The sequence below is a fragment of the Lycorma delicatula genome, chromosome 1 (genome assembly GCF_047948215.1).
Source record: "Lycorma delicatula isolate Av1 chromosome 1, ASM4794821v1, whole genome shotgun sequence".
NCBI lineage: Eukaryota > Metazoa > Arthropoda > Insecta > Hemiptera > Fulgoridae > Lycorma > Lycorma delicatula.
This window is the reverse complement of record NC_134455.1, coordinates 33,651,906-33,676,967: the sequence shown is the minus strand read 5'-3', so window position 1 is coordinate 33,676,967 and position 25,062 is coordinate 33,651,906. Positions and strand designations below refer to the sequence as shown.

General features: G+C 30.3%; 1 protein-coding gene across 1 annotated transcript in view; it reads right to left on the bottom strand.

Annotated features, from left to right (window-relative positions):
- Eaf (ELL-associated factor) overlaps nucleotides 1-21,474 on the bottom strand; it is a 64,199-nt gene extending 42,725 nt beyond the window's left edge. The window contains exon 1 of the mRNA XM_075353843.1: nucleotides 21,046-21,474. Within this exon, the coding sequence (XP_075209958.1) occupies nucleotides 21,046-21,157 (112 nt within the window). The 5' untranslated portion in view covers nucleotides 21,158-21,474. The remainder of the gene's footprint in view (nucleotides 1-21,045) is intronic.
- Between the last annotated feature and the right edge of the window lie 3,588 nt (nucleotides 21,475-25,062).

Here is a 25,062-nt window from a genome sequence, read left to right as displayed (position 1 = left end):
TAATTTGTAATGAAATATGATATTTCATTAATATGTCAATACAGCAATTTCCTCAGTCTATCTTTTTCATACTGTAACTGCAACTCCTATATTTTAGGTCACATTTAATTTTCTCACAGAGGTTCAATATTGTCATACTTAGGAATTGGAAGCATCACAGGCAACCAAGGAGTAAAAGACTTTTGTAACAAAAGTAATTTTTCAAATACATTTACTTACCTTAAATCACTAAAATTATTATTACTGTGAGTAGGCCAGAAGCTAGGTCACTTCAGAATTATATGGTGAGATAAGCATTGCAATAAGATAAAAATATACATTATAAGATTTGTGATCAAAAAAGCCTAGATTTAGCTGGTAATCTACCATATTTAGAAAACAGTTCATTCCATTTTATATTCTTCAATGCTTGTATAAATTTCATGTAACAAAATCATTCTAAATATATTAATAATTTTACATGGATGATAATTTCACAGTACTTTAAATAATAAATGAGTTACTACATAATAAAAATTTAATTTCTTTTGCAGCAACTGAAATATATATATATATATATAAATAAAATGTTTTATTACAAGGTCTGTTCAGAAAATAACCAAATATTTTTAATTGCGCACCAATGGAAATATTTAGTGAGGTGAGGGTTAGCAGCATTGTGTTCCGCATAACCTCCTCTGTAACCACATGTTCTTGGATTGTTGATATATTGTTTAGCTTTTGTGTTATTGTTATTTATGTGCAACGTGTTTAAGTGTTAATAGTGATTTTTGTAACGTGTGGTTTTCCGAGAGCAACGATACAAGATAAAATTTTGTGTAAAACTGGGGAAAACTTTCAGAGAAACGTTTCAATTTTTTAAACAAGCTTATGGAGATGATGTTCTGGGTTGTACACACTGTTACAAATGGTTTTCACGATTTAAAAGTGGTCGTTAGTCGATTGAAAATGATCCTTGACCAGGAAGGCCTTCGACTTCAACTGATGACACCAGTGTTCAGAAAAACAATGATCTGGTGTGCAAATCACCAACTGACTGTCACATAACTTGCAGAAGAAGTTAGCATCTCGATTGGATCATGCCGTGACATTTTGAGTGAAAAATTGAGCATGCATAAAGTTGCAGCAAAGTTTGTTGCTCGCTTGTGACCGAACAACAGAAAGAACATAATTTGTTGGTAAATTCTTGAACAAGCCAACAATGATAAAACATTCACGCAAAGGAACATATTGGGAGACAAAAGCTAGGTTTACTACTACAACATCGAGACAAAATTTCAATCATCACAATGAATAACAAAGGATCTCCATGCCCCGAAAAAGCTCGTCTGTCTCAAACTAATGCTAAAGTGATGCTCTCTGTTTTTTAGATTTTAATGGAATTATGCATTTTGAATTCTTGCCTCAAGGACAGTGAACCATGCATACTATCAAGGTGTTTTAAAACGATTATGTGAAAAAATCTGCAAAAAGAGACCAGAGTTGTGGAGCGACAACTCATGATTCCTGCACCATCGACAATGCGCCCACACTCAGCTTTGTCAATTCGGTCAGTTTTGTGGTAAAAATCAGGTGACTGTAATTCTTCAGCCTCCCTATTCACCTGACTGGCTCCTTGAGAATTTTTCTTATTTCTGAAATTAAAATCTGTGAAAAAAGGATCTGTTTTGATATTATTGACATAAAAGCAAATTCATCATGAACCTTAAAGGCTACTTCAAATGATGCTGTTCAGAACTGCTTCGCGAGGTGGAAGCATTACTGGGAAAAGTGTGTGAATAGGAAAGGGAAGTACTTTGAAGGGGACCAAGGACCAATAATCTGTAAAATTAATAATAAATAAACTTTGGTTATTTTCTGAACAGACCTCGTATGTAATTTGTTTATACAGAAACAACAGGCTACATTAAAAACAGTTAATGATGGATGATAATGAAATCTGAAGTGTGTAAAAATTGCCATACCTGATCAGAACTTAAACAAAACTTCCAAATGAAATACATAAGACACTACCTTTCCATCACAGACATCAGCATTATTTTATAATAAAAAAAAAATTGTTTTTAATTGTATCATTACACATTTTGGTTACAAAATCGACAATATGTTGCATTCAAATTAATTCTCTTTTGGCATTAATTATTAAATGGATCATAAGATCACAAAACAGAATTATGTTTTAAGTAGTGATACAAACTATAACTAGTAATAAGATACACTTTAAGAAATATTTAAGTTATTGCCAGATGGTATTTCTGTATTATTGTAATTTAATAGAAATAATACAAAAAAAAAACCAGTAATTTATGTAGATTAAATTAACTTGAAAAAAACTGGTTCCTAATCATGTAGCGGATATCTTTAACTTCATCACCATATGTTTGTGGTGATCTCATGTATGTTTGTTTCCATTCTCCTCTATTCTCACCTAAACTTTTAAAAACCTGTAAGCGCCCCAATTTTTTTTCAGTTTATTTAAAATTTTTATCTTTTTGCAGTGTCCCCTTCTACTGTCACTTTGAGTGATATTTTAATTAATCCTTCTCCTCTCATAAGTTCGAGCCAATTGCTTTGCTATTTTGACTTGTTCTGATTAAGCTTCTGTTCATATTTTCACTATCAGTTCATTAAATCTTCTCCAATTTTTTCTACACTCTCATTTTAAATGACTAGCCTTTCGTTTTCTCTCTTCATATTTGTCCATGTTTTATCAGTCATATATAACAGAAACTGCTAGAACAGTTCCTTTTTGTTACCCTGATAATTTTTGTTTTGAAGGGCAGCAGGTAAATGTTGATCAGAGCATCTTTCGACAAAGTGCAAAATTAATATATAAAAGAACAAATGGTTATTACAGCATATTAATAATTTTATAACATTATAGTAATGCATTATATGAAGATAATCTTATATATAAATATAAGAAGGGCATGCGAGATGCCTGCGAAGGTTTCTGAATTGGTTTGGACCTGCTAGATGGCACTGGGGTTGATATAATTCGAAAAATTATATTTATAGTCTTCTGATTTGGCTATAATCAGGGTAAATATTAGTTCAACAAAGAAAAAACTTTTTACAAAAACTATTACCGCTATGTGGGCCGGTGTCGATATATTTACAAAACAAACAAATAAATATACAAATAAACTTTCTTCTTCCATATATATAAAAGGAGATGAAAATTTAATAATAGTTGGAGATTGGAATGCAAGCATTGGAAAAGGCAAGGAAGGAAATATAGTGGGTGAATACGGGCTGGGCAAAAGGAATGAAAGAGGGGACCGACTTATAGAGTTTTGCATGAAGTATAATTTAGTAATTGCCAACACGCAATTTAAAAATCATAATAGAAGTATATACACTTGGAAAAAGCCAGGCGATACTGCAAGATATCAGATAGATTATATCATGGTTAAGCAAAGATTTAGAGATCAACTCGTTGACTGCAAAACTTACCCTGGAGCAGACATTGATAGCGACCATAATTTGGTGATAATGAAATGTAGATTGGGGTTTAAAAACCTGAAGAAAAGGTGTCAGATGAATCGGTGGAATTTAGAGAAGCTTGAGGAAGAGGAGGTAAAGAAGATTTTTGAGGAGGACATCGCAAGAGGTCTGAGTAAAAAAGATAAGGTAGAAAATGTAGAAGAAGAATGGGAGAATGTTAAAAAGGAAATTCTTAAATCAGCAGAAACGAACTTAGGCGGAATAAAGAGAACTGGTAGAAAACCTTGGGTTTCAGACGATATATTGCAGTTGATGGATGAACGTAGAAAATATAAGAATGCCAGTGATGAAGAAAGTAAAAGGAACTATCGACAATTAAGAAATGCTATAAACAGGAAGTGCAAACTGGTTAAAGAAGAGTGGATTAAAGAAAAGTGTTCAGAAGTGGAAACAGAAATGAACATTGGTAAAATAGACGGAGCATACAGGAAAGTTAAGGAAAATTTTGGGGTATATAAATTAAAATCTAATAATGTGATAAACAAATTTTGTTATTTGGGAAGTAGAATTACCAAAGATGGATGAAGCAGGAGCGATATAAAATGCTGAATAGCACAAGCGAAACGAGCCTTCAGTAAGAAATATAATTTGTTTACACCAAAAATTAATTTAAATGTCAGGAAAAAATTGTTGAAAGTGTATGTTTGGAGTGTTGCTTTATATGGAAGTGAAGCTTGGACAATTGGAGTATCTGAGAAGAAAAGATTAGAAGCTTTTGAAATGCGGTGCTATAGGAGAATGTTAAAAATCAGACTGGTGGATAAAGTGACAAATGAAGAGGTATTGCGGCAAATAGATGAAGAAAGAAGCATTTGAAAAAATATAGTTAAAAGAAGAGACAGACTTATAGGCCACATACTAAGGCATCCTGGAATAGTCGCTTTAATATTGAAAGTACAGGTAGAAGGAAACAATTGTGTAGGCAGGCCACGTTTGGAATATGTAAAACAAATTCTTAGGGATGTAGGATGTAGAGGGTATACTGAAATGACATGATTAGCACTAGATAGGGAATCTTGGAGAGCTGCATCAAACGAGTCAAATGACTCAAGACAAAAAAAAAATATATAAAAGGCAATGTTCATAAGTGTTCGCTATAGATTAAAAAACTACTGGACTGATTTATGTGCGGGAAAAAGGAAAAAATAGAAAAGGGTAAGGGGAAAAGGGAGAATCAGAGAAAGGGAAAACAAGAATGGGGGTAACAGAGAAAGGGGAAAATAAAATGGTAAAGGAGAAAGGGGAAAATGGAAGTAGGAAAAAGGGGAAACAGAGAAAATGTGAAAAAAGGGAAAAAATAAAGGTTAAATTTTGTGAAATTCCATAATGTTGTTTTTTAATGTTTTATCAAACTTTCAATTGTGTTCATTTAATGCACATGTACACTCAAACCTAGCATTACCGGGTCTGCTAGTAAAGAAATAAAATTAATGATATGACAATTGTGAGGTATTAATTCCAAAGCGGTTTACTGATGAATTTAAACATATCTATGTAATAAATGTTTATAAAGTGCAAAAAAATTTGTAATTATTTAAAACTCACCATCAGACTAATATTATTAATATAAAACGAAATATGAAGGAGCTTAGGTTCACATTTTTTACTTCCAAGTCGAAGAGCAAATATGCAGAGTTAAAATAGTGACTCATCTTTCATAAGAAAAGCCAAAATTTTCTTCACAAGCAAATGTAAGCTACCAAATTGTGGAATTCAAAGGATGTTATTTACCTGAACCTTATATGAGAAAGCTGCATATTTCTTGAGCGATAAGGTGTGTTGTGGATAAGTTTCAGATGAAGTGGGTTTTCTACATACTTTGGAGAAAGTATGTGCTTGCCATCTGCTTAGGATATGGTGATGTCTACAAAGTTCTGCAGAATGAAATATTTAAGCCATAATACACCCAAGACACACAGTAAGCCAAAATTCAGTTTGTTTTTTCCAAATAAAGTTAATCCACACACCAATGCTTAAATAAAGGCAACTGTTCATAAACTCAAGTAGTATGTTTTGCCTCTTCAGAAAAACAGTTGTAATTTGGCTCTGTCTAATTATTACTTAATTGGACCATTTAAAAGTTTCCAGCAATGAATTTGCATAAAACTGATTTGAATAATCAAAAACTTATTTAAGGCTAGAATTAAGAAACTTAACAATAATGTTAGAAGTAGGTTACAATCAAAGGGTCTGTAGGCTAATAGGTAACAGATTTTTATTGCTGTAAAGTAAATTTATAGAAAAAACCCCCCACACACACACATACAAAGAGTGAGTGCGAGTGAAAGTGAGAGAGGTAGTGAGTGAGGGGGGGGGAGAGAGGATAAGTCAGACAAACATTATATAATTAGAAATTATGTTGAAAAACATTTTTAGGAGTAGCAGTTTTAACTCTATACTCATTGGTGTTATTATGATCATCACAATATATTTTACTAGCTTATGTCTATATCATGCTTGTGGGGGTATTCCATTTTAATTCAAAAAATGTTATTGTATCACTATTCCATGAGGTGTAGCATTTAGATGCTACATATTTTACATCATATAGATGGTCAACAAAGACTTTTTGTGAAGAGTAAAAATGGAACTTCATCTTAATGTACTCAAAATTCATTTTGTTACATAACCAAATCTTGTAATGCTTACTGAAGTTACGTTTACAAATTGTTTTTTTTTTTTCAAATTTTGGGCCCAAAATAAATAATGAAGGGCCTAGGGTAACAGGCCTGTTTTTACCTTTTAACTCTTAGGTACTAGTAGTACTTATAAAAAAAAACTGGACTGTTAGTGAGTGTCCATTAAAAAAATTGGATCTCATTCTTGGGGCCCAAAAAACACTTGTGGTACACATGGCAAAACTCTGAAATATTTACAGCAGTAAGTACTTTTTATGAACTTTAAACCATATAAAATTTATTTTGTTTCTCAAAGCAGTTGATGATAATGAAGTCTTCAAAACCACTAAAAATACTGTTCCTTCCAACCATGAACAATGTATTAAAAAAATTCACAGCATGTATTTTTCAGATATTAATGTAGGTCTAACATACAAAATATTTATATATGTCTATAATGAGATAACTTATATTGTAGATAGTATGTCACTTAAAGTATGATTCGTACACACAAACTCGTATTTAAACATGAAAGTAAATAGACATGCATGGACATAAATGTTTGTGTAATCCTAAATGTAAACATTGCAGAAGGCTCAGTTACAGTTTTGATTTCAATGTGATATGTTGTATTGCTTCTAGTGTGGTTAGGTAATGTACACTTGTTTATAAAGTAATTTTATTAGCAATGAATTTCTCTTTTACACGACATCTTTTATTTTTAATTTTATTAATTAGAAAAATTTTTGTTTTAGCTATACAGAAACTTGGGATAAGATAAAGTGAGTTGCAATCGGTAGTTCTATAATTTATACTAACTGTATTGTTATTGTAAGAACCCTTGCATTTTATAAAAACGGATTACGGAGTGTTCAATTGGCATTCACATTGAGACAGTATGTCACACATTTGACTTACATTAGATCTTCAGTATTGCACAATATTTTAGAGTTTACTGAACAGCAAACAACAACAATATCTTTAAGACTTGGATGTACTAAAACAAAACATATCTGTACTTTTCATAAAATCAAATATTTAAATAAATATTTTCATATTAATGGGAAACGTTGCTCTGAGCCATTTAGCTGTCATACTAAATTGGTTAAGAAATCTCTTCGAGAAATATCTTTGACACTTTCATCAAGCAATCCAAATTTAAAATTAATTTCAGGCAGTGTTCTGTATACAAAATGCTTAAACAAAATACAAAAACTACAACATGATACAGAAAGCAAACCGGAATGTCAAGATATATTTGAGCCTCAATAGTCAAGTCAATAGTTATAGTCAATAGTTATAGTTATAGTCAAGTCAGTGAATAAAGCTGTTCAGTACATGGCATTGCCCTCATTAAGATTCAAAAATTATCGAGCAAAGGAACCAATTTAAAAAAATAGTATTAGTACACAAGGACATTAGTGTTTCTGTTTGCTTTATAGGTTTATCAAAGCCAAAATATAAAAATTATGTTTGCTGAGTATACGTGATGGCAAGTGGTAGTTAGGCAGAGTCACTGAAGTCAAAATACATGAAAATAAAGAGGAATATCAAATACACTTTTTCCAGCCACAGAGTCCTGGTACTTCATTCAAGAAATCATTGAGGGATAATCAAACATGGGTTCAACTGTAAAATATTTTTAAGATTCTCACACCTTCAGAGCTTTTTCTATCAATTACTGGAAGAGGATACAACATTACACGAAGTTGAATGAAGACTTACCTGTTCTACTCAATAAAAAAATGGCAGGAAAAACAAAAAAAATGGAACATAAAAAATTAATAAAAAAGTGGAATTGTTTATCATTTTATAATTATTATTTATCATTCTGTAACTGACTATTTATTAATTATCAATTTACTCATTTTAATGGGTTAGTTGTAATTTTTATAATCTGAAAAAATACATAACATCAGTATTTTTGGATACATTGTTTACAATAGAAGGAACTGAGTTTTTAGCGGTTTCGTTGGGTTCATTACTCATCAACCCCTTTGAGTAACAAAATATATTTTATATGGTTTTAAAGTACATAAAAGGTACTTACTGCTATAAACATTTCAGATTTTTTCCACCTGTCCCACATGTGGTTTTTGGGCCCCAAAAATGAGACATCTTCAAAATCGTACAATTTGGCAGCTATTTTTTTCAATGAAGGACACTATAACAGTCCAATTTTTGTTTTATAAATACTACTAGTATCTAAAGGTAAAAAACAAGCCTGTTACTCTAAGCCCTTCATTATTTATTTTGTAACCAAAATTTGAAAAGACAAAAATTTGTAATGGCAACTTCAGTAAACATTACAAGATTTGGTTATGTAACAAAATGAATTTTGAGTACATTAAGAGTTACATTTTTACTCTTTCCAAAAAGCCATTTTTGACCATCTGTATGATGTAAAATAAGAATGCTGAACTCATGGAAAAAGTAATGAAAATGGCTGTTTTTACCTGTTGGCAAGTTAGAAAATAGTCTATTACTCAGGAAAAAGATTTTTTTTAAATATAAAACTAAAATATTTTTCGGCCACTACAAGGAGCGTAGTTGTTATATACTAAATATATCAAAATCAAAAATAGTGATGCACTGACTATTTGTTGTATTAAAATTGAATACCCCTGGTGGTTTTGAAAACAATACAGTGTATTATCCCTAAAAGAGACCAATATTTCACTGTAATGAGATATTTCCTTTTAATAAGGAATGAATTTAGTGAATTACAGCAGTTTTTGTACTGATTTAAATGTACATTTTTTTAAAGGACCTTCCTGAAAATGATGGCAATTATTTATTGATGTATGTTAATTTGGTGTTATGTACCATATTATCACGTGACTTTGATTTTGCTCTGTACTTGAAAACTGATGTGATTGTGCTGTCTTCTTAGATGAAGTTTACAAATCTGAGTGATTTTCTGTGTTCATATTTTGCAATGAATTGTAAATTGTGCACATACTTTGTTGAAAAGGGAGAAATGTAGATGTACATGAGTTGCTAACATGCAGTAACATCTTAAATTATCTACGCAAACTACTTATTAAACATTCCCTTGAGCACTGATATTTTATCCTTACATCACATCCTGCAGTTTTCAGGATGCTATTCTATTACATAGTGCAGGTGTAATAAAACCATCAGATTTAAAGAGGTTGGAGTTTATATAATCATCCAGGATGTCTTGTTCATAAAGAATAGATTTGTGCTTGTAGTGCAATTTAATGGAATGCTTATTTCAAAAGGCAATTTTTTATGTTATTATACTTTATATGTTTATTATTGTTATATTTCTTTTTAGTACTCCATTGTAGAACAAGATTATATACAATTATGTTGTTTTCTGTTAACGTACTACGTAACTTTGCGTGGAGAACGTCATTATGTAGATTTGCTAAAGTTTCATGATCTTGTGTTACATAGAATAGGTTATCTGTGGCTGTTTTAGTGGTATTTTTAACCCAATTTGTTTGTATGATTGTGTACTACAGTTTTTTTTTGTCTTCAGTCATTTGATTGGTTTGATGCAGCTCTCCAAGGTTCCCTATCTAGTGCCAGTTGTTTCATTTTGGTATACCACCTGCATCCTACATCCCCAACAATTTGTCTTACATATTCCAAATGGTGCCTGCCTGCACAATTTTTCCCTACTATCTGTCCCTCCAATATTAAAGCGACTATTCCAGGATGCCTTAATATGTGGCCTATAAGTCTGTATGTTCTTTCAACTATATTTTTTCCAAATGCTTCTTTCTTCATCAATGTGCCGCAACACCTCTTTATTTGTCACTTAATCAACCCATCTGATTTTTAACATACTCCTATAGCACCACATTTCAAAAATCTTTTCTTCTCAGGTACTCCGATCGCCCAAGTTTCACTTCTACATAAAGCTATGCTCCAAACATATACTTTCAAAAATCTTTTCCTGACATTTAAATTAATTTTTGATGTAAACAAATTATATTTCTTACTGAAGGCTCGTTTCGCCTGTGCTATTCAGCATTTTATATCGCTCCTGCTTCGTCCATATTTAGTAATTCTACTTCCCAAATAACAAAATTCTTCTAGCTCCGTAATCTTTTCTCTTACTATTTTTATATTCAGAGGTCCATCTACATTATTTCTACTACATTTCATTACTTTCGTTTTATTCTTGTTTATTTTCTGGCAGTAGTTCTTGTGTAGGACTTCATCCATGCCGTTCATCATTTCTTCTAAATCTTTTTACTCTCAAATAGAATGACTGTATCATCAGCAAATCGTAGCATTTCACCCCTTCCTTAGTAGTCCCGACCAGATTTTGAACGGGGGACTAGTTTACCTCTGAAATACTTTACCAAGGAAGGCGCCTCCATCTTTGTTACATGAAAATGCTGAGAGTTACATTTTCTTGGAAAAAAGAGCAGCTGTAGTTTTCCATTGCTTTCAGCTGTGCAGTACTCAGAAGATTGAGTGATGTTGATATGGCTGTTTAAGTTCACCTGACCTACACCCTTAACAACTACTGAAAGAGCTGCTGTCCTCTTTGAGGGATCATTCCTTAGTCTGGCTCTCAACAGATACCTTTCCAATACGGTTGCACTTTTGGTCCAGCTACTCTGTATAATTGAGCACTCAAGCCCGCTCATCAATGGCAAGGTCTCATGATTCATAGAGGGAGTTACTACATTAGGTGGTAAGAAAAAGTTAACACTATGTTCTGTGTGATCATGGCTACATTGATTTTCAGTATCAAAATCATATTTTGTTAGATATATGATATAAAGAAATAAAATATTTCTCCAATGAGCTACTAGGCTGTAACTTCTAAGCTTGATTAATTGTGAGATACAATTTTTGAGAATGATCCTTAGATATTTCAGTTGTTTCAGGCAGACAATTTTCTAAAAGTATTTTATAACTTTTTTTATGCAACCAAGAGTTTCTATGCTTGTATATATCTTAAAAATCACATTGTTATTGAATTAATAAAATGAAGGTGTAATATTTTCACAATATTTTATATTGCTAAGATTATCGTAATTGATTTGAGTGTTGTTACCTTCTGCCCTTCCTAGCGCTGTCCCTCTAACATTTATAACTGACACGTTTCAAAGTATCTCCATCTAAAACTACTTTTAGCCCTCACTCACTTCCAGTGCTAAAAGTAGTTTTAGCACTTCTCAAATGCATCAACTACAAATGTTGGAGTGACAACACTGGGAAGAGCATAACACTCCTTAAAGGTTAATATATTTACAATTCTATTTTCAGTGTATTTTTTAATAAAAGTTCATTAGCCTAAAGTAAATATATGAAGTAAGTTTTAATGTTTTCTGTGTAGCTAAGGAAGTTTTGACTTCAAAAATTAGAGTTCCATAGTTGTTTTAGCTTAAAAGCCAGAACAATTACATCTAAATATTTTAATGTACTACTGATCTAACTGGCATGACAAGAGACCAGTATTTATTTATTATGAACAAGTACAATTTCATGAAGCTATAAATATCTATCCACTAAATAAAACACAACTAAATAATCTGCTCTTGTTAAAATAAATGGTAATAAACTATTTACTTAATATCCAGAATTTAATGGTTTGTTTAAATGGCTAACATGTTACATGAAATAAGTACCACTAACAAATACCAAAAAAATTTACTTGAAGCTGCAGATATTTGTGGGAGATAAATAATTTCCTTGGAAAAGCAAACAGAAATCTTGTGTGTATAAGATTATGAAAAAAAAAAGAAATGCAAACTGATACAACACAAAAACTGAAGGGACTATACAAATTAAACTACTACACCTTTGTCAAATATAAGAGCAAAAAAAACTGTATTCAATCACAAATTCAAAGAACACATAAAAACATTGCATAAAATAGAATCATAGTATATCATTTCATCAATACAATCTGGATGCCAAAGCAAAGATATTAAAAACACAACAACCAAATTACGTACAATATGAAATCTACAGAGACTAAATTTAATAAAAAAACAAATCCTCTGTTTTTTACTTAAATGTGAGACCAAATGTACAATCTGAAAAAAATTACGAAATTTCTTAACCATCTAAAAACAGGATCTATAAAACTCAACAAATGGTGAATCTAACAAAGTTGCAAGAAAAGGCACATATCCAGGATATTTACAAAAAGAACTGTTTTCAAATACTTCTCTAGTAAGTACAATCACGTGAATAATAAAATGAAATAAAACATATTAACATAATATGATTGAAGTATACAAAATAAATAACCACATTAAATAAAACAAAATCTTGGGGTTTTCCTTATCTAATGCCTTCTTTCTTTTTCTTCTTTAGGCACTGGGAATTACCGTTCATTCAGGCATTACTTCAGAGAATGAATGAGGATGACATGAATGTAAATGAAGTGTAGTCTTGTACAATCTCAGTTTGACCATTCCTGAGATTGTGGTTAATTGAAACCCAACCACCAAAGAACACCGGTATCCACAATCTAGTATTCAAATCCGTATAAAAGTAACTGCCTTTACTAGGACTTCAACGCTGGAACTCTCGACTTCCAAATCAGCTGCTTTGGGAGGACGCATTCACCACTAGATCAACCCGGTGGGTCTCATAAAGAATTTATACTTGTTTATCAACAGCCCACATACTATAGACAATTAAACTAAAATTAAACTTCTCAATTAAATAGCAAACACAGATGAAATGGATAAATGCATTTGCACCAAATATGTAATTTTATATAATCCTTTTTTTTTATTGTGAGGTAATATGTACATATTACTACAAAAAATCTTCTACTACATGTCGGATTCAAAAGCTCAGTCAATTCACCATATATATATATATATACATACATACATATACACACACACACACACACACACACATACAACTTTTATATTATTACAAAAGTTATGTTAAAAATTTTCAATAAGTCAAATTTTAACAATATTAGAAACTAAATAAATTAAAATTTATTATAAAATAAATAAATTATTGGTGAATTACAAATCAGTTTGATTGTGTTTTCTTTTGATCGTATAACTTTTTGTCTAAGATAAATTTTAAATTACTTTCAAGAAATATTTTTGACTGATTTTAGGTATCATATTCATTTATGACTAAATAAGCTAATATGTTTTTAATTTTTAATATCATTACTGCAGTCCTATTGATAAGGTAAAGTACAACTCTTTTATGCAATACTCACTATTTTTTTAATTAAAATTGTCTTCCAGTCTGTCGATAGAACTGCTTCTAAGCACCAAACCCACAAAATCACAATCTGTTTTCATTAATTAAAAATATTCCATACAGCACGTGTGTACTGCAGGCATTAGCATTAAACAAAAACAAAATTAAATATCAGGCACATATCTAGAGGATCATTATCCCTCCAAGAAGTCTAAAAGGATGTAATGTAAAACCTTGATGACAGAAAGGGAACAAAGATTTGATTAAATGGATGCAGTACACATAAAAACAGTTCCATCGCAAAATTAGAATATATCAGTAAGAATGATCATGTAGATTTATTTTCAATCAGTTACTTCTGGTACAATTAAAATATTGGTGAAGAAAACTGTAATATCAGTCAAGCAGTTATCTGATATTATAGAAATAGTATTGATAAGAAGTCCTTAAAAGCTAATACATAAAGAATATAGAAGGAATAGCAACTCACTGCAATAATATCATCTATGGACTGCACAATGACAATTCCAAAACATTAGAACTCATACAACTCCGTAATTCCAACATTTACTCACTTTCCCAATTCCAAAAAGCCCTTAATAAACTATATATGTTGAATGACCGCTTTACATCTTCATTTTAATTGTTACAGACGTTTGATCAAAAGAAATATTTAAAAGTTCACTGGTTTTTAATTTTTTAATTAACTTTAACAAAACTGTACAAACTGCAACGGAAAGGAAAATATGTGTTTAAGGGGAACTTAAATAAAATACTAGACATAAATTAAATACTAACTAAATGCACTAGCTAAGTTAGTGTAAATGATTTTGTAGTGTTAATTTTCAACTAATTTGTTAATTTCCATTCAGTACATAATTAAGTATCACTGGTCTAAATTAAAAATTTCATAAGTTTCTCTACAATTAATCTTTAAATGTAATGAAAAAATCAAATGTGGGTCAATCCATTTAAAGTGACCCATAGGTGGCTGCTTGTCCAATTAAAAAAAATATTGAAACTTACCCACTTGTTTCTTACATGTCTCAGGACCTTAAAACTATCTTTCTTAAATTTTCTATTTAAGCAGTTTACCTGCGGTGGCGATTTTGTTTATGGTGTGCACAATTATTTTTGTTATTGTAAGGGTCTATGGAAAAAATCATAACTAAAAACCTATTGGTCCTGGAAGGATGAAAACAAAAATCAATTTAATCATATTTTCTCAAGGTAAAAGATGGGTTCAATGGATTATTTATCTATCTCTCTTCTTTCTATGAGAAAATTACCAATAAAATTGAACATGAAAAACTGTGAAATTTCACTTTTGGTAATCTTTTTCAAGAGGGATAGCATACACAGTTTGAAATATTTTTTTACAAGCAAGTGTATGTTAGTAGTTTTACCGTAAATAATGGTGATATACTTACCATAAATTTATAAGAATTTTTAAAAATTAATTTTTTTTTAAATTCAAATTTTGGGTTCAAATAACTCTGATGGGGCTGGTGATAAAATTCTCAAATTTGCACCACTTGCAGTGTTTTTGTAGATGTTTATGGAAAATAAAAAGGTTTCTTCTGTATTGTACTAATAAAAAAGTTTTATAACCTTTCAAAAATCACAAAAAAGCTGTTAAAGCAATGCCATTTTAATTCACTAAATAAGTGCTCCATGAGGGTTTCTTATCTTCTTTGCACTTTACATTTTTTATATTTCCTTTTAATTAATTTAAAAAAAAATAAATAAAATATTGAAAATGTCAACTTCAACAACATAGGGATTAAATATGAAAAATATATTTAAAAAAAATGTAAAGTGTAAAGAAGATAAGAAACCCCCTTGGTGCACTTATTTAGAGAGTCAAAATGGTATCGCTTTTAACAGTTTTTAATGAATTTGGAGAGTTATAACTTTTTTATTAGTACAATACACAACAAATGTTTTTAATTGCCATAAACATCTAACAAAAACACAGTTGTGCAAATTTCAGATTTATCATCAGCCCCATCAGAGTTATTTGATGCCAAAATTTGAATTTAAAAAAAAAATTAGTTTTCAAAAATTCATAAAAATTTAAGGGTAAGTATATCACCATTAATATTATTTATGGTAAAACTATTAACATATACCACTACATAAAAAATTAATTCACATTGTGTATGTCATCCCTGCCTCTTGAAAAAGATTACCTAAAGTGAAATTTCACCATTTTTCATGTTCAACTTTATTGGCAATTTTCTCATAGAAAGAATAGATATAGGTAAATAATCCACTGGACCCATCTTTTACCTTGAAAATATGATTAAATTATTTCATCCTTCCAGGACAAATAGATTTTAGTTATGATTTTTTCCATAAACACTTACAATCACAAAAATAGGTGTGCGCACCGCAACAAAAATCGCTGTCACAGATAAACTGTTTAAATAAAAAACTTAAACAAATAGTTTTAAGATCCTGAAATATGTAGGAAACAACAAGTGGGTTAGTTTCAATTTTTTTTGAATTGGTCAAGCAACCAGCTTGTTTTTTAAGACACTTCAAATCGATTGATCCATATATGAATGTGAAGAGCAATACATTGACCCACATCATAATATTGAACAATTGGATGCTGCTTGTAGCATTTTAGGTAAATCACTTCCATAAAAATTGAAAAAAATTAATCATAGACAAAGGCAATCAGGATTAAAATTTAAAATAAATAAGGTATCTGAAAAATTAAAACAGAATCTTGAATTGTTTTGACTCAAAAGTTTCTGAAAATAAAAATTCAGCTCAATCTTCTTCACATGAATGTGATGATCTTATTTTAAAACTAGAAGAAAAATGTGTGCTTCTAAAGAAGATAAGGTTAAAATTATCAGTTTACTTCCCCAAACTTATACCAGATCTAAAAATACCAAAGTTCAATGTGTCTGAGCATTTGGTTAGAATTAGGTTAAAATTATCAGTTTACTTCCCCAAACTTATACCAGATCTAAAAATACCAAAGTTCAATGTGTCTGAGCATTTGGTTAGACTTACTAGAGAATTAGTTAATGAGCAAGGCATTCTACCAGAGTTAGGTAAAAGACATACAACAGAATTAGTAACGACACAATTAAAAACGGTTTGTTATTTTATGAAGACGACAATAATAGCAGGTTGTGTCCTGGTAAAAAGGATTGTGTTAGCACACGTCTTGATGGTGTCAAAGTGCATAACCAAAGTACCTTATTCTGATAAACTTAAATGAAGTGTATGTCTCCTCTAAAAGTGAAAACCAAAAGGAAGAAATTGGAAGATCAAAGCCAACTCCGTCCAAAATGATGTGTCTTGGCTGGTGCATCTGGGACTCATACAGTTTGGTCTGCCACTACCACCATAACATCAAGCTCATGATTGATGGTCCTAAACTTAATGTTGTAAGGACTTAGTAGACATTTTTTTTGTGACAAGAATAACTACAGCTGTATGATGAATGTGTGTACCAAATATCCAGGTAACCAGGCAGTGTTTGATAAGCTCAACATTTCCAAAGAGTATGTGTTGCCAGATTCAATAATGTACAAACAGTGGGTAACAGCTGATAGGGCAATAACGATTACTATTCTTTAGACCAAAGATGAGTTTTTCAAATCATTAGTGGAAAAATTGGAAAAACTGAAAACTCACCATTTCATGTCAAAATCTCAAGCAGGAAAAATCAGAATTAGGTGAAGATGATTGTTGGTGTTGGCAGACTTTGCAGAAAACGTTTCATATCTTGTTCAAAATGAGATACAAAGCTCCCATTCAGTCTACAGCCAAGCCACAGTTCACCCTTTTGTGTTCTATTTCAAGGAAAATGAAGAATTACAACACAGAAGTGTTTGTATTTTAAGTGATCACTTGAAACAACATTTTATTGCTTTCAAAAACTTTTAACATACCATGTCAAAGAAGTACATCAGAAAATTAAAAACTCATCTATTTTACTGCTGGTGCTTCAAAGTCAGTATAAAAATAAAAAGAATTTTGCTAATTTGTGCAGTCACAAAAAAAGACTTCAACCTTGAAACTGAATGGCACTTCTTTGCATCATCCCATGGGAAAAGCACCTGTGATGGTGTGGAAGGAAGAACAAAACAAGAGGTGGCAAAGGCAAGTCTGCAAAGACCATTAAACAGACAGATACTAAACATTGATGAAATTTATTCATATTGTAATCACAAGAAAAACAGAAAAGTATTTTTTGGTTAAATCAGATGAATAGCTAAGATTTCAGGAACTCTAAAAAAACATTTTGACAGCTGTAAAGTAGTTTTTGGTACTAGAAGCTATCACAAGTATGTTCCTGTGTCAGAAGGCATAGTAAGATGTTACTTTACTTCAGACTCCAAGGTCTATGAAGACCATCTTGTTTCAAGTAATGCACCACTTTCAGTTAAGGAAAATGACTAATTCTTGTGTGTATGATGATCAGTGGTGGATAGAAGTGGTAAATTATTAGCCTCGAAAATGACGATGTACAGGTTCATTTTTTCCACCCGGCTGGACCACGTACATCATTTCAAAAGTCTCAAAAAGAAAAAGTGTGGGTACCAATCTGCAAAATCCTAAAAAAGTTAACATCACTTGAACTTACTACAGTGATGGGTCGTTCTCACACATTTTCAAGAGAATTATCAGAAGAGCTGCTGGTAAACCAAATTAAACAATAAACTTTCATTGCTACAAAAACAGGCTATTTCATTGAAGAAAAATTAAAATTTTGCTACAATTTATTTTTTCTTCGATAATGTTTACAAAAATAAACCAATATAAAAATAAAAATGAATCCTTGAAAAAAGATGTAGACTACTCATTGAAATCTCAGTTTGAGCAAGTTTAACTATAACTAGCATTTTTGAATAAAAATTGTATTAGGTTACTGGTTTTGCTTATGATTAAATTACAACCTATCATTAATAATTTTAAAAAAACTATTTCAAAAATACAGAAAAGATCAACTTCAACAACAAAGGGGCTAAATATAAAAAATATATAAAAATGTAAATTGCAAAGAAGATAAGAAACATCCTGGGAGCACTTATTTAGTTAGTCAAAATGGTATTGCTTTTAACAGGTTTTTCATGATTTTTGAGGGGTTATAACTTTTTTATTACTAAACTACATAAGACATTTTTTTATCTCCCATAAACATCTACAAAAAAAATGCAAGTTGTGCAAATTTGAGAATTTTATCACCAGCCCCATCATTATTTGATGCCAAAATCTGAACTTAAAAAAAAAAATTATTTTCAAATATCCATAATCATTTAGAGGTAAGTATATCACCGTTAATATTAGTTATGGTAAAACTACTAACATATACCTATATATAAAAAAGTAATTCAAACTGTGTATGCCATCCCTGCCTCTTGAAAAAAATTACCAAAAATGAAATTTCACTGTATTTCATGTTCAAATTTATTGGTTAATTTTCTCATAAAAAGAAGATAATTAAATAAACCACTGAACCCATCTTTTACCTTGAGAAAATATGATTAAATTGCATTTTGTTTCATGCTTCCAGGACCAATAGTTTTTTAGCTATGATTTTTTCTATAAACCCTTACAATCACAAAAATAGGTGTGTGTACTCTAACAAACATTGCTGCCACAGGTAAACTGTTTAAATTAAAAAATTAGTTTTTAAAAATGAAAATATCCAGTAAACAAGTGGGTAAGTTTCAATTTTGTTGAATTGATCAAGCAACCAGCTTATGTTTTTTTAGGACACTTCAAATGGATTGACCCATGTAAGATATAATCTCTTTAATCAAAGATTTTAAAAAAATGTTTAAATTAATACTAATTTTATTTAAAAAAGTAACATGACCAATAATGTCTTTGTTGAGAAAAGAATTAAAATACATTAATTTCCAACAAGCCATATATGGAAGATTACTCCACAAATAAACTTTTTTTAACGGTCAATCAATAATCACTGGTTTATTTTATTCGGATTGATCCAAACTTTTATAAAAAAGAAATTAAGTTTTTGATTAAAATAATAAAAACATTAGACCTATAGTTCTAGCAAGCTTCTTTATAGGGACAGAAATTATGGGATTACTAACAGATCACAAAATACAAACACAACAATGGCTAATAAAACTACAGAATCAGAATTTCAATTATGAGGTTAATTTTATTTACAACAAAAAATAATTAATTTAATAACAACCAGTAGAAATAATGGTACTACAAATAAATTGCAATTACTTGATAGTAAAATTAAGTAGAATAAAAAGCAAGATTATTTCTAGGTCAAAGGGTATTTATATTTATTTGTTCTCAACATTACTTGTTCCAGTCTTTCTTATGGCTCTAATATATGTAGAGATACTAGGTACAAGAGGCACTAGTCAAAGCTGCTGGTTTTTTTTTTATACTAGTGATATTCATTATATAACCAGGCCTTCTAAAAATCTAGGACATAATTTATTTTATAGAGCTGAGCATTTTAGAAATCAACATTACGTTTGACTCAGTTACAAAGGTAATGGGAAACCAAGTAACATCTCACTTTCTTAATAAGCCTAGCATGGTATGGTTATTTTAAAAATGACTATCCCAGTTTCAGGAATAACCAATATCTCATCTCACTTGCCTACAACCTTTTTTATATAACGAACATATAATTTTGGGTTATGCAATCTTTTTCAAGTGGTAAAATGTTTGCCTTAGACTGGTTATCTTTATCAACAAATAAGGCTTTAAAATACAAGTAAAAATAAACATACACAATAGAGTTAAATTTTAATATTCCAAATCAAACAACAATATATTGTTTATGTAACAATGTTGTGCACCCAAACCAACAACAGAGAGTTTCATGTGTTGAAACAAACAACAGAAAAACACTATAACTAATAACACCCAATAGAACAATTTTGAGAGAATTTCCATATACATTCAAAGTCAACAATAAGCTATTTTTCTGTAAAACATCACTACACTATCAGAATCATTGGCATTAACACTAAAAAATTTAATTCATAACAATCCCTTCAGAGGAATATAACTCAATAGAACCTTATTACAGAACTAATTGATTATAACTAATTTTAAAATTACATGACACATACATATTAAATAACCACAATGTATCAAAAAATTTTCTTTTCAACAGTGACTTTTGTAAGATTAGCTTCCAACAACTCCAATACCAGTTATGGGTAGTTTAATATTTTCATTTTAACATAATTTACCAAAGGTTTTATTATTTAATTTTTTAAGATATTAAAAACATTAAAATCAGATATTTTGCAGCAAACTTGGGAAATGTATGTTATTATGATGTAGGATACAAAAAACTGAAAATATAAAAATGCTTACTTCTACAGTTATTACTGCCAAAAAAACAATGGTGTATATTAATAAAATGAAGAGTCTTAACTAATTAACAACTTTCACAGCGTTTGAACAATTTGAAGTATAATTTACTAACAATTCACCAAAACAGACAACAGGAAAACAAAACAAAATCTGCTAATGAAATTCTATCAAATACACTACCAAATTCTTGTGTCATAAGAAGAGAAGACAAGTTCAAGTAAAAATTAAACTGCACGAGCCAGAAACCTGATAATTTAACAGATTTAACTGGCAATTTCAATATGTTCCAAAAGAAAGATCCTGGTTTGTACCTTAAATATCAAAACTTAAAAACAATTTAAAAATATGTTAGGTAGAAAAAATTAAACAGAATAATTAATGAGGATTTACTTACACTTTACAGTATGAAATGAAGTACTCTTACTGTTCATAAAACTAGAACCAAATTTTAACTCATGCCTTTGAGGTCCAAGACCCAGTTTATCTGACATGCTTTTGCCATTCATTTGGCAAGTTGGTACACCTGTATATTGTTAATTACCATCATCTATAACTCTTCAAGTAGCCTGCAGTATTTTACGGTACACACAAAAATTTAAGTATCTTTTCTACATTATAACAGCTGTTAAGTAAATTCCAATACGCACATAACACAAAAATAAAGTATACGACTACACCGACGGCTGCGATATCATTAAACGACGACTTAATTTCAAAGATGACCTTATTTCAGCATGGACACCAGACAACCAACACTGACACTCACTTCCAAACCCGCACTCACATGAACCACTCGTTCATTTGACATTTTTGTTTTTATTTCCTTCATCACAGCCTCTTGTATAACAGCGTTAAAGCTTTCACTTATAGATAACAACGAATCATATATATATATATATATATATATTTTTTTATAATGAAAACATCTTATTTAAAGCTTCCTTCAACATAATATTTACTGTGTTAAAAACATTAAATCTACTCATAATATTTAAAGAAAAATTAACAAAAATGTGATTAAAATAATTTAGTATCATTATGTTCAATTAGAATAAAATTTCATTATTAATTTTTCAGAATTTCTGTTAAATTGACAAAGAAAAATTTGTTTCCTGCAAAACGCATTTCACCTCACGAATCTAGTGACATCTATTAGATGATAGAGTAGGGTACTAAAAGTTTTTAAAATATGTTTCTAACCGTGTTTTAAATGTTATAAAAACATTTTAGTTTTTTAACAATTTGGTTACAAAGGTTTAAATTTTAAATGAATATAATTTCAAACAAATCATGAAGAAAAGTCTTACGAATTAACGTTTTGCAATAGTTCAAATTCCAGAAAACATTATTCGATTCACGTTTACTATTATAATTTTAATTAAGAGTTCGAAAATATAACTTGTTAAAAGAAGAAACGTTTTATATAAAAAGAGAATCCCCGTATCATATTTACGTTTCGTTATACTAATCTATTTACGGTACAATATTTTCTATTAAAAATGAAACTGATGACAAGTGTTACCCAAGTTGTTACGAATTTTGGTAGCAGAAATATTTGACAAAGGTGAAATTTTTTTTTAGATTATCCTGAAAATATTATCAAACACTATTAATGTACGTGTAGAAGCAATTATAGTCTCTTTTGAACAAGAATTTTGTTTTTTCTTATTCAATTAAAAGCGAAGAAACTTCATTTTTTTATTCCATTTAACAAATACCAGAAAACTTGTTTGTTCTGTGTAAGGGGTTTCAAAGTATAATGAAATATGGAAACAATATAAATTTATTAAAAATTATAAACGACAATATCATACTATAGGGAAATTATTCTTCCAAAGATCTTTCAGAATTAAACAGCAGCATTTACGTAAATGAAGTTATTTTGCTAGCGGCACCCGTTTTTTAAACCAGAAATACTTGTTCTCTACGCAAAACCATCTTTCGTCATTAAATTCGTATTACAGCATAATAGTAAAATTGTTTTAAGAACGTAACAGCTCGCATTTCAAATTGATTAACATATTCTTTGATTTAATTAAGGGCATTCAGAACAAGTATCACCCCTTCTAGTTCTATATGATAACAAATCTGAACCAATTATAACTTGTTACTGGAATAACAAATTCCATAATTTAAAGCATTAGATCTCTTACGGTGGATTTTTCCAATTTATATTCTTGAATGTATGGTTATTATCTGCTTTGAATGTAGTGAACTCTGAGAAGGTGAAGAATTTATTTTGTTAATATTTCCTAGTGCATTATTGTTCAAGTATAATTTGTTGAATGAATATAACACATATAAAAATAACTCAAATATATATGTTACAACTTATATAATTTTTTTTTTAAATTTATAATAAAAAAAAAATTATTTTATGCTACTATAAATATTAGAGCTTTAGTTTTTGCTCTTTAGGTTTCTTCAGAAATGAGTGAAAGCTTAAATGCTTGCTTTGATCACTGAAGACAGTTGCATGAATGACTAAAATGTTAATAGAATGCTGCTATGAGTTTTCATAACATACTCTTCTGCATGTCTTTTATGTTGGCTCAGAGACTTGGAAGTTGTAAGCTCAACTGAATTACCACTGCAAGACCAACTCTTACAATGCCTTTTTATTCCTACTTATGCACTAATAGGCAGGATTATGATCTCATCAGGGTTGAACCATGCTACACATAAGCACCTTTTACTTGAAGTTCTTATCACATTAAACTATCTTCAGGTAAAAAGAATTTACCTTTTAGCAATAAGCTACTGGATGCCTATATTACTTACTACACTAGTTTTATATGTAAAGAACAATTTTTTAATTGAAATATATATTTTTTAGTGAATCTAGCAAAATAAGAACAATATTAACAACATAATTCTGTAATTGGACTAAGTGTACAAATAAACAGTTACAATAATAAAATGTGTTTTTGATAATTTATTTAAGGCTACATGTCCAAAATACTTCTTCTGTTCTCTAAATTAAATGAACTTTTGGTTAAATATTAACATAATAATTTCATGATGAAATTAATAAAAATGGGCATACTTCATTCTACGGCATTCCATAATATAATATTATTATTTTTTTGTCTTCAGTCATTTGACTGGTTTGATGCAGCTCTCCAAGATTCCCTATCTAGTGCTAGTGCATTTCATTTCAGTATACCCTCTACATCCTACATCCCTAACAATTTGTTTTACATATTCCAAATGTGGCCTGCCTACACAATTTTTTCCTTCTACCTGTCCTTCCAATATTAAAGCGACTATTCCAGGTTGCCTTAGTATGTGGCCTATAAGTCAGTCTCTTCTTTTAACTATATTTTTCCAAATGGTTCTTTCATCTATTTGCCACAATACCTCTTCATTTGTCACCTTATCCACCCATCTGATTTTTAACATTCTCCTATAGCACCGCATTTCAAAAGCTTCTAATCTTTTCTTCTCATATACTCCGATCGTCCAAGTTTCACTTCCATATAAAGCGACACTCCAAACATATACTTTCAAAAATCTTTTCCTGACATTTAAATTAATTTTTGGTGTAAACAAATTATATTTCTTACTGAAGACTCGTTTCGCTTGTGCTATTCGGCATTTTATATCGCGCCTGCTTCGTCCATCTTTGGTAATTCTACTTCCCAAATAACAAAATTTGTTTAACACATTAGATTTTAATTTATATACCCCAAAATTTTCCTTAACTTTCCTGTATGCTCCGTCTATTTTACCAATGTTCATTTCTGTTTCCACTTCTGAACACTTTTCTTTAATCCACTCTTCTTTCACCAGTTTGCACTTCCTGTTTATAGCATTTCTTAATTGTCGATAGTTCCTTTTACTTTCTTCATCACTGGCATTCTTATATTTTCTACGTTCATCCATCAGCTGCAATATATCGTCTGAAACCCAAGGTTTTCTACCAGTTCTCTTTATTCCGCCTAAGTTTGCTTCTGCTGATTTAAGAATTTCCTTTTTAACATTCTCCCATTCTTCTTCTACATTTTCTACCTTATCTTTTTTTTACTCAGACCTCTTGCGATGTCCTCCTCAAAAATCTTCTTTACCTCCTCTTCCTCAAGCTTCTCTAAATTCCACCGATTCATCTGACACCTTTTCTTCAGGTTTTTAAACCCCAATCTACATTTCATTATCACCAAATTATGGTCGCTATCAATGTCTGCTCCAGGGTAAGTTTTGCAGTCAACTAGTTGATTTCTAAATCTTTGTTTAACCATGATATAATCTATCTGATACCTTGCAGTATCGCCTGGCTTTTTCCAAGTGTATATACTTCTATTATGATTTTTAAATTGCGTGTTGGCAATTACTAAATTATACTTTGTGCAAAACTCTATAAGTCGGTCCCCTCTTTCATTCCTTTTGCCCAGCCCGTATTCACCCACTATAT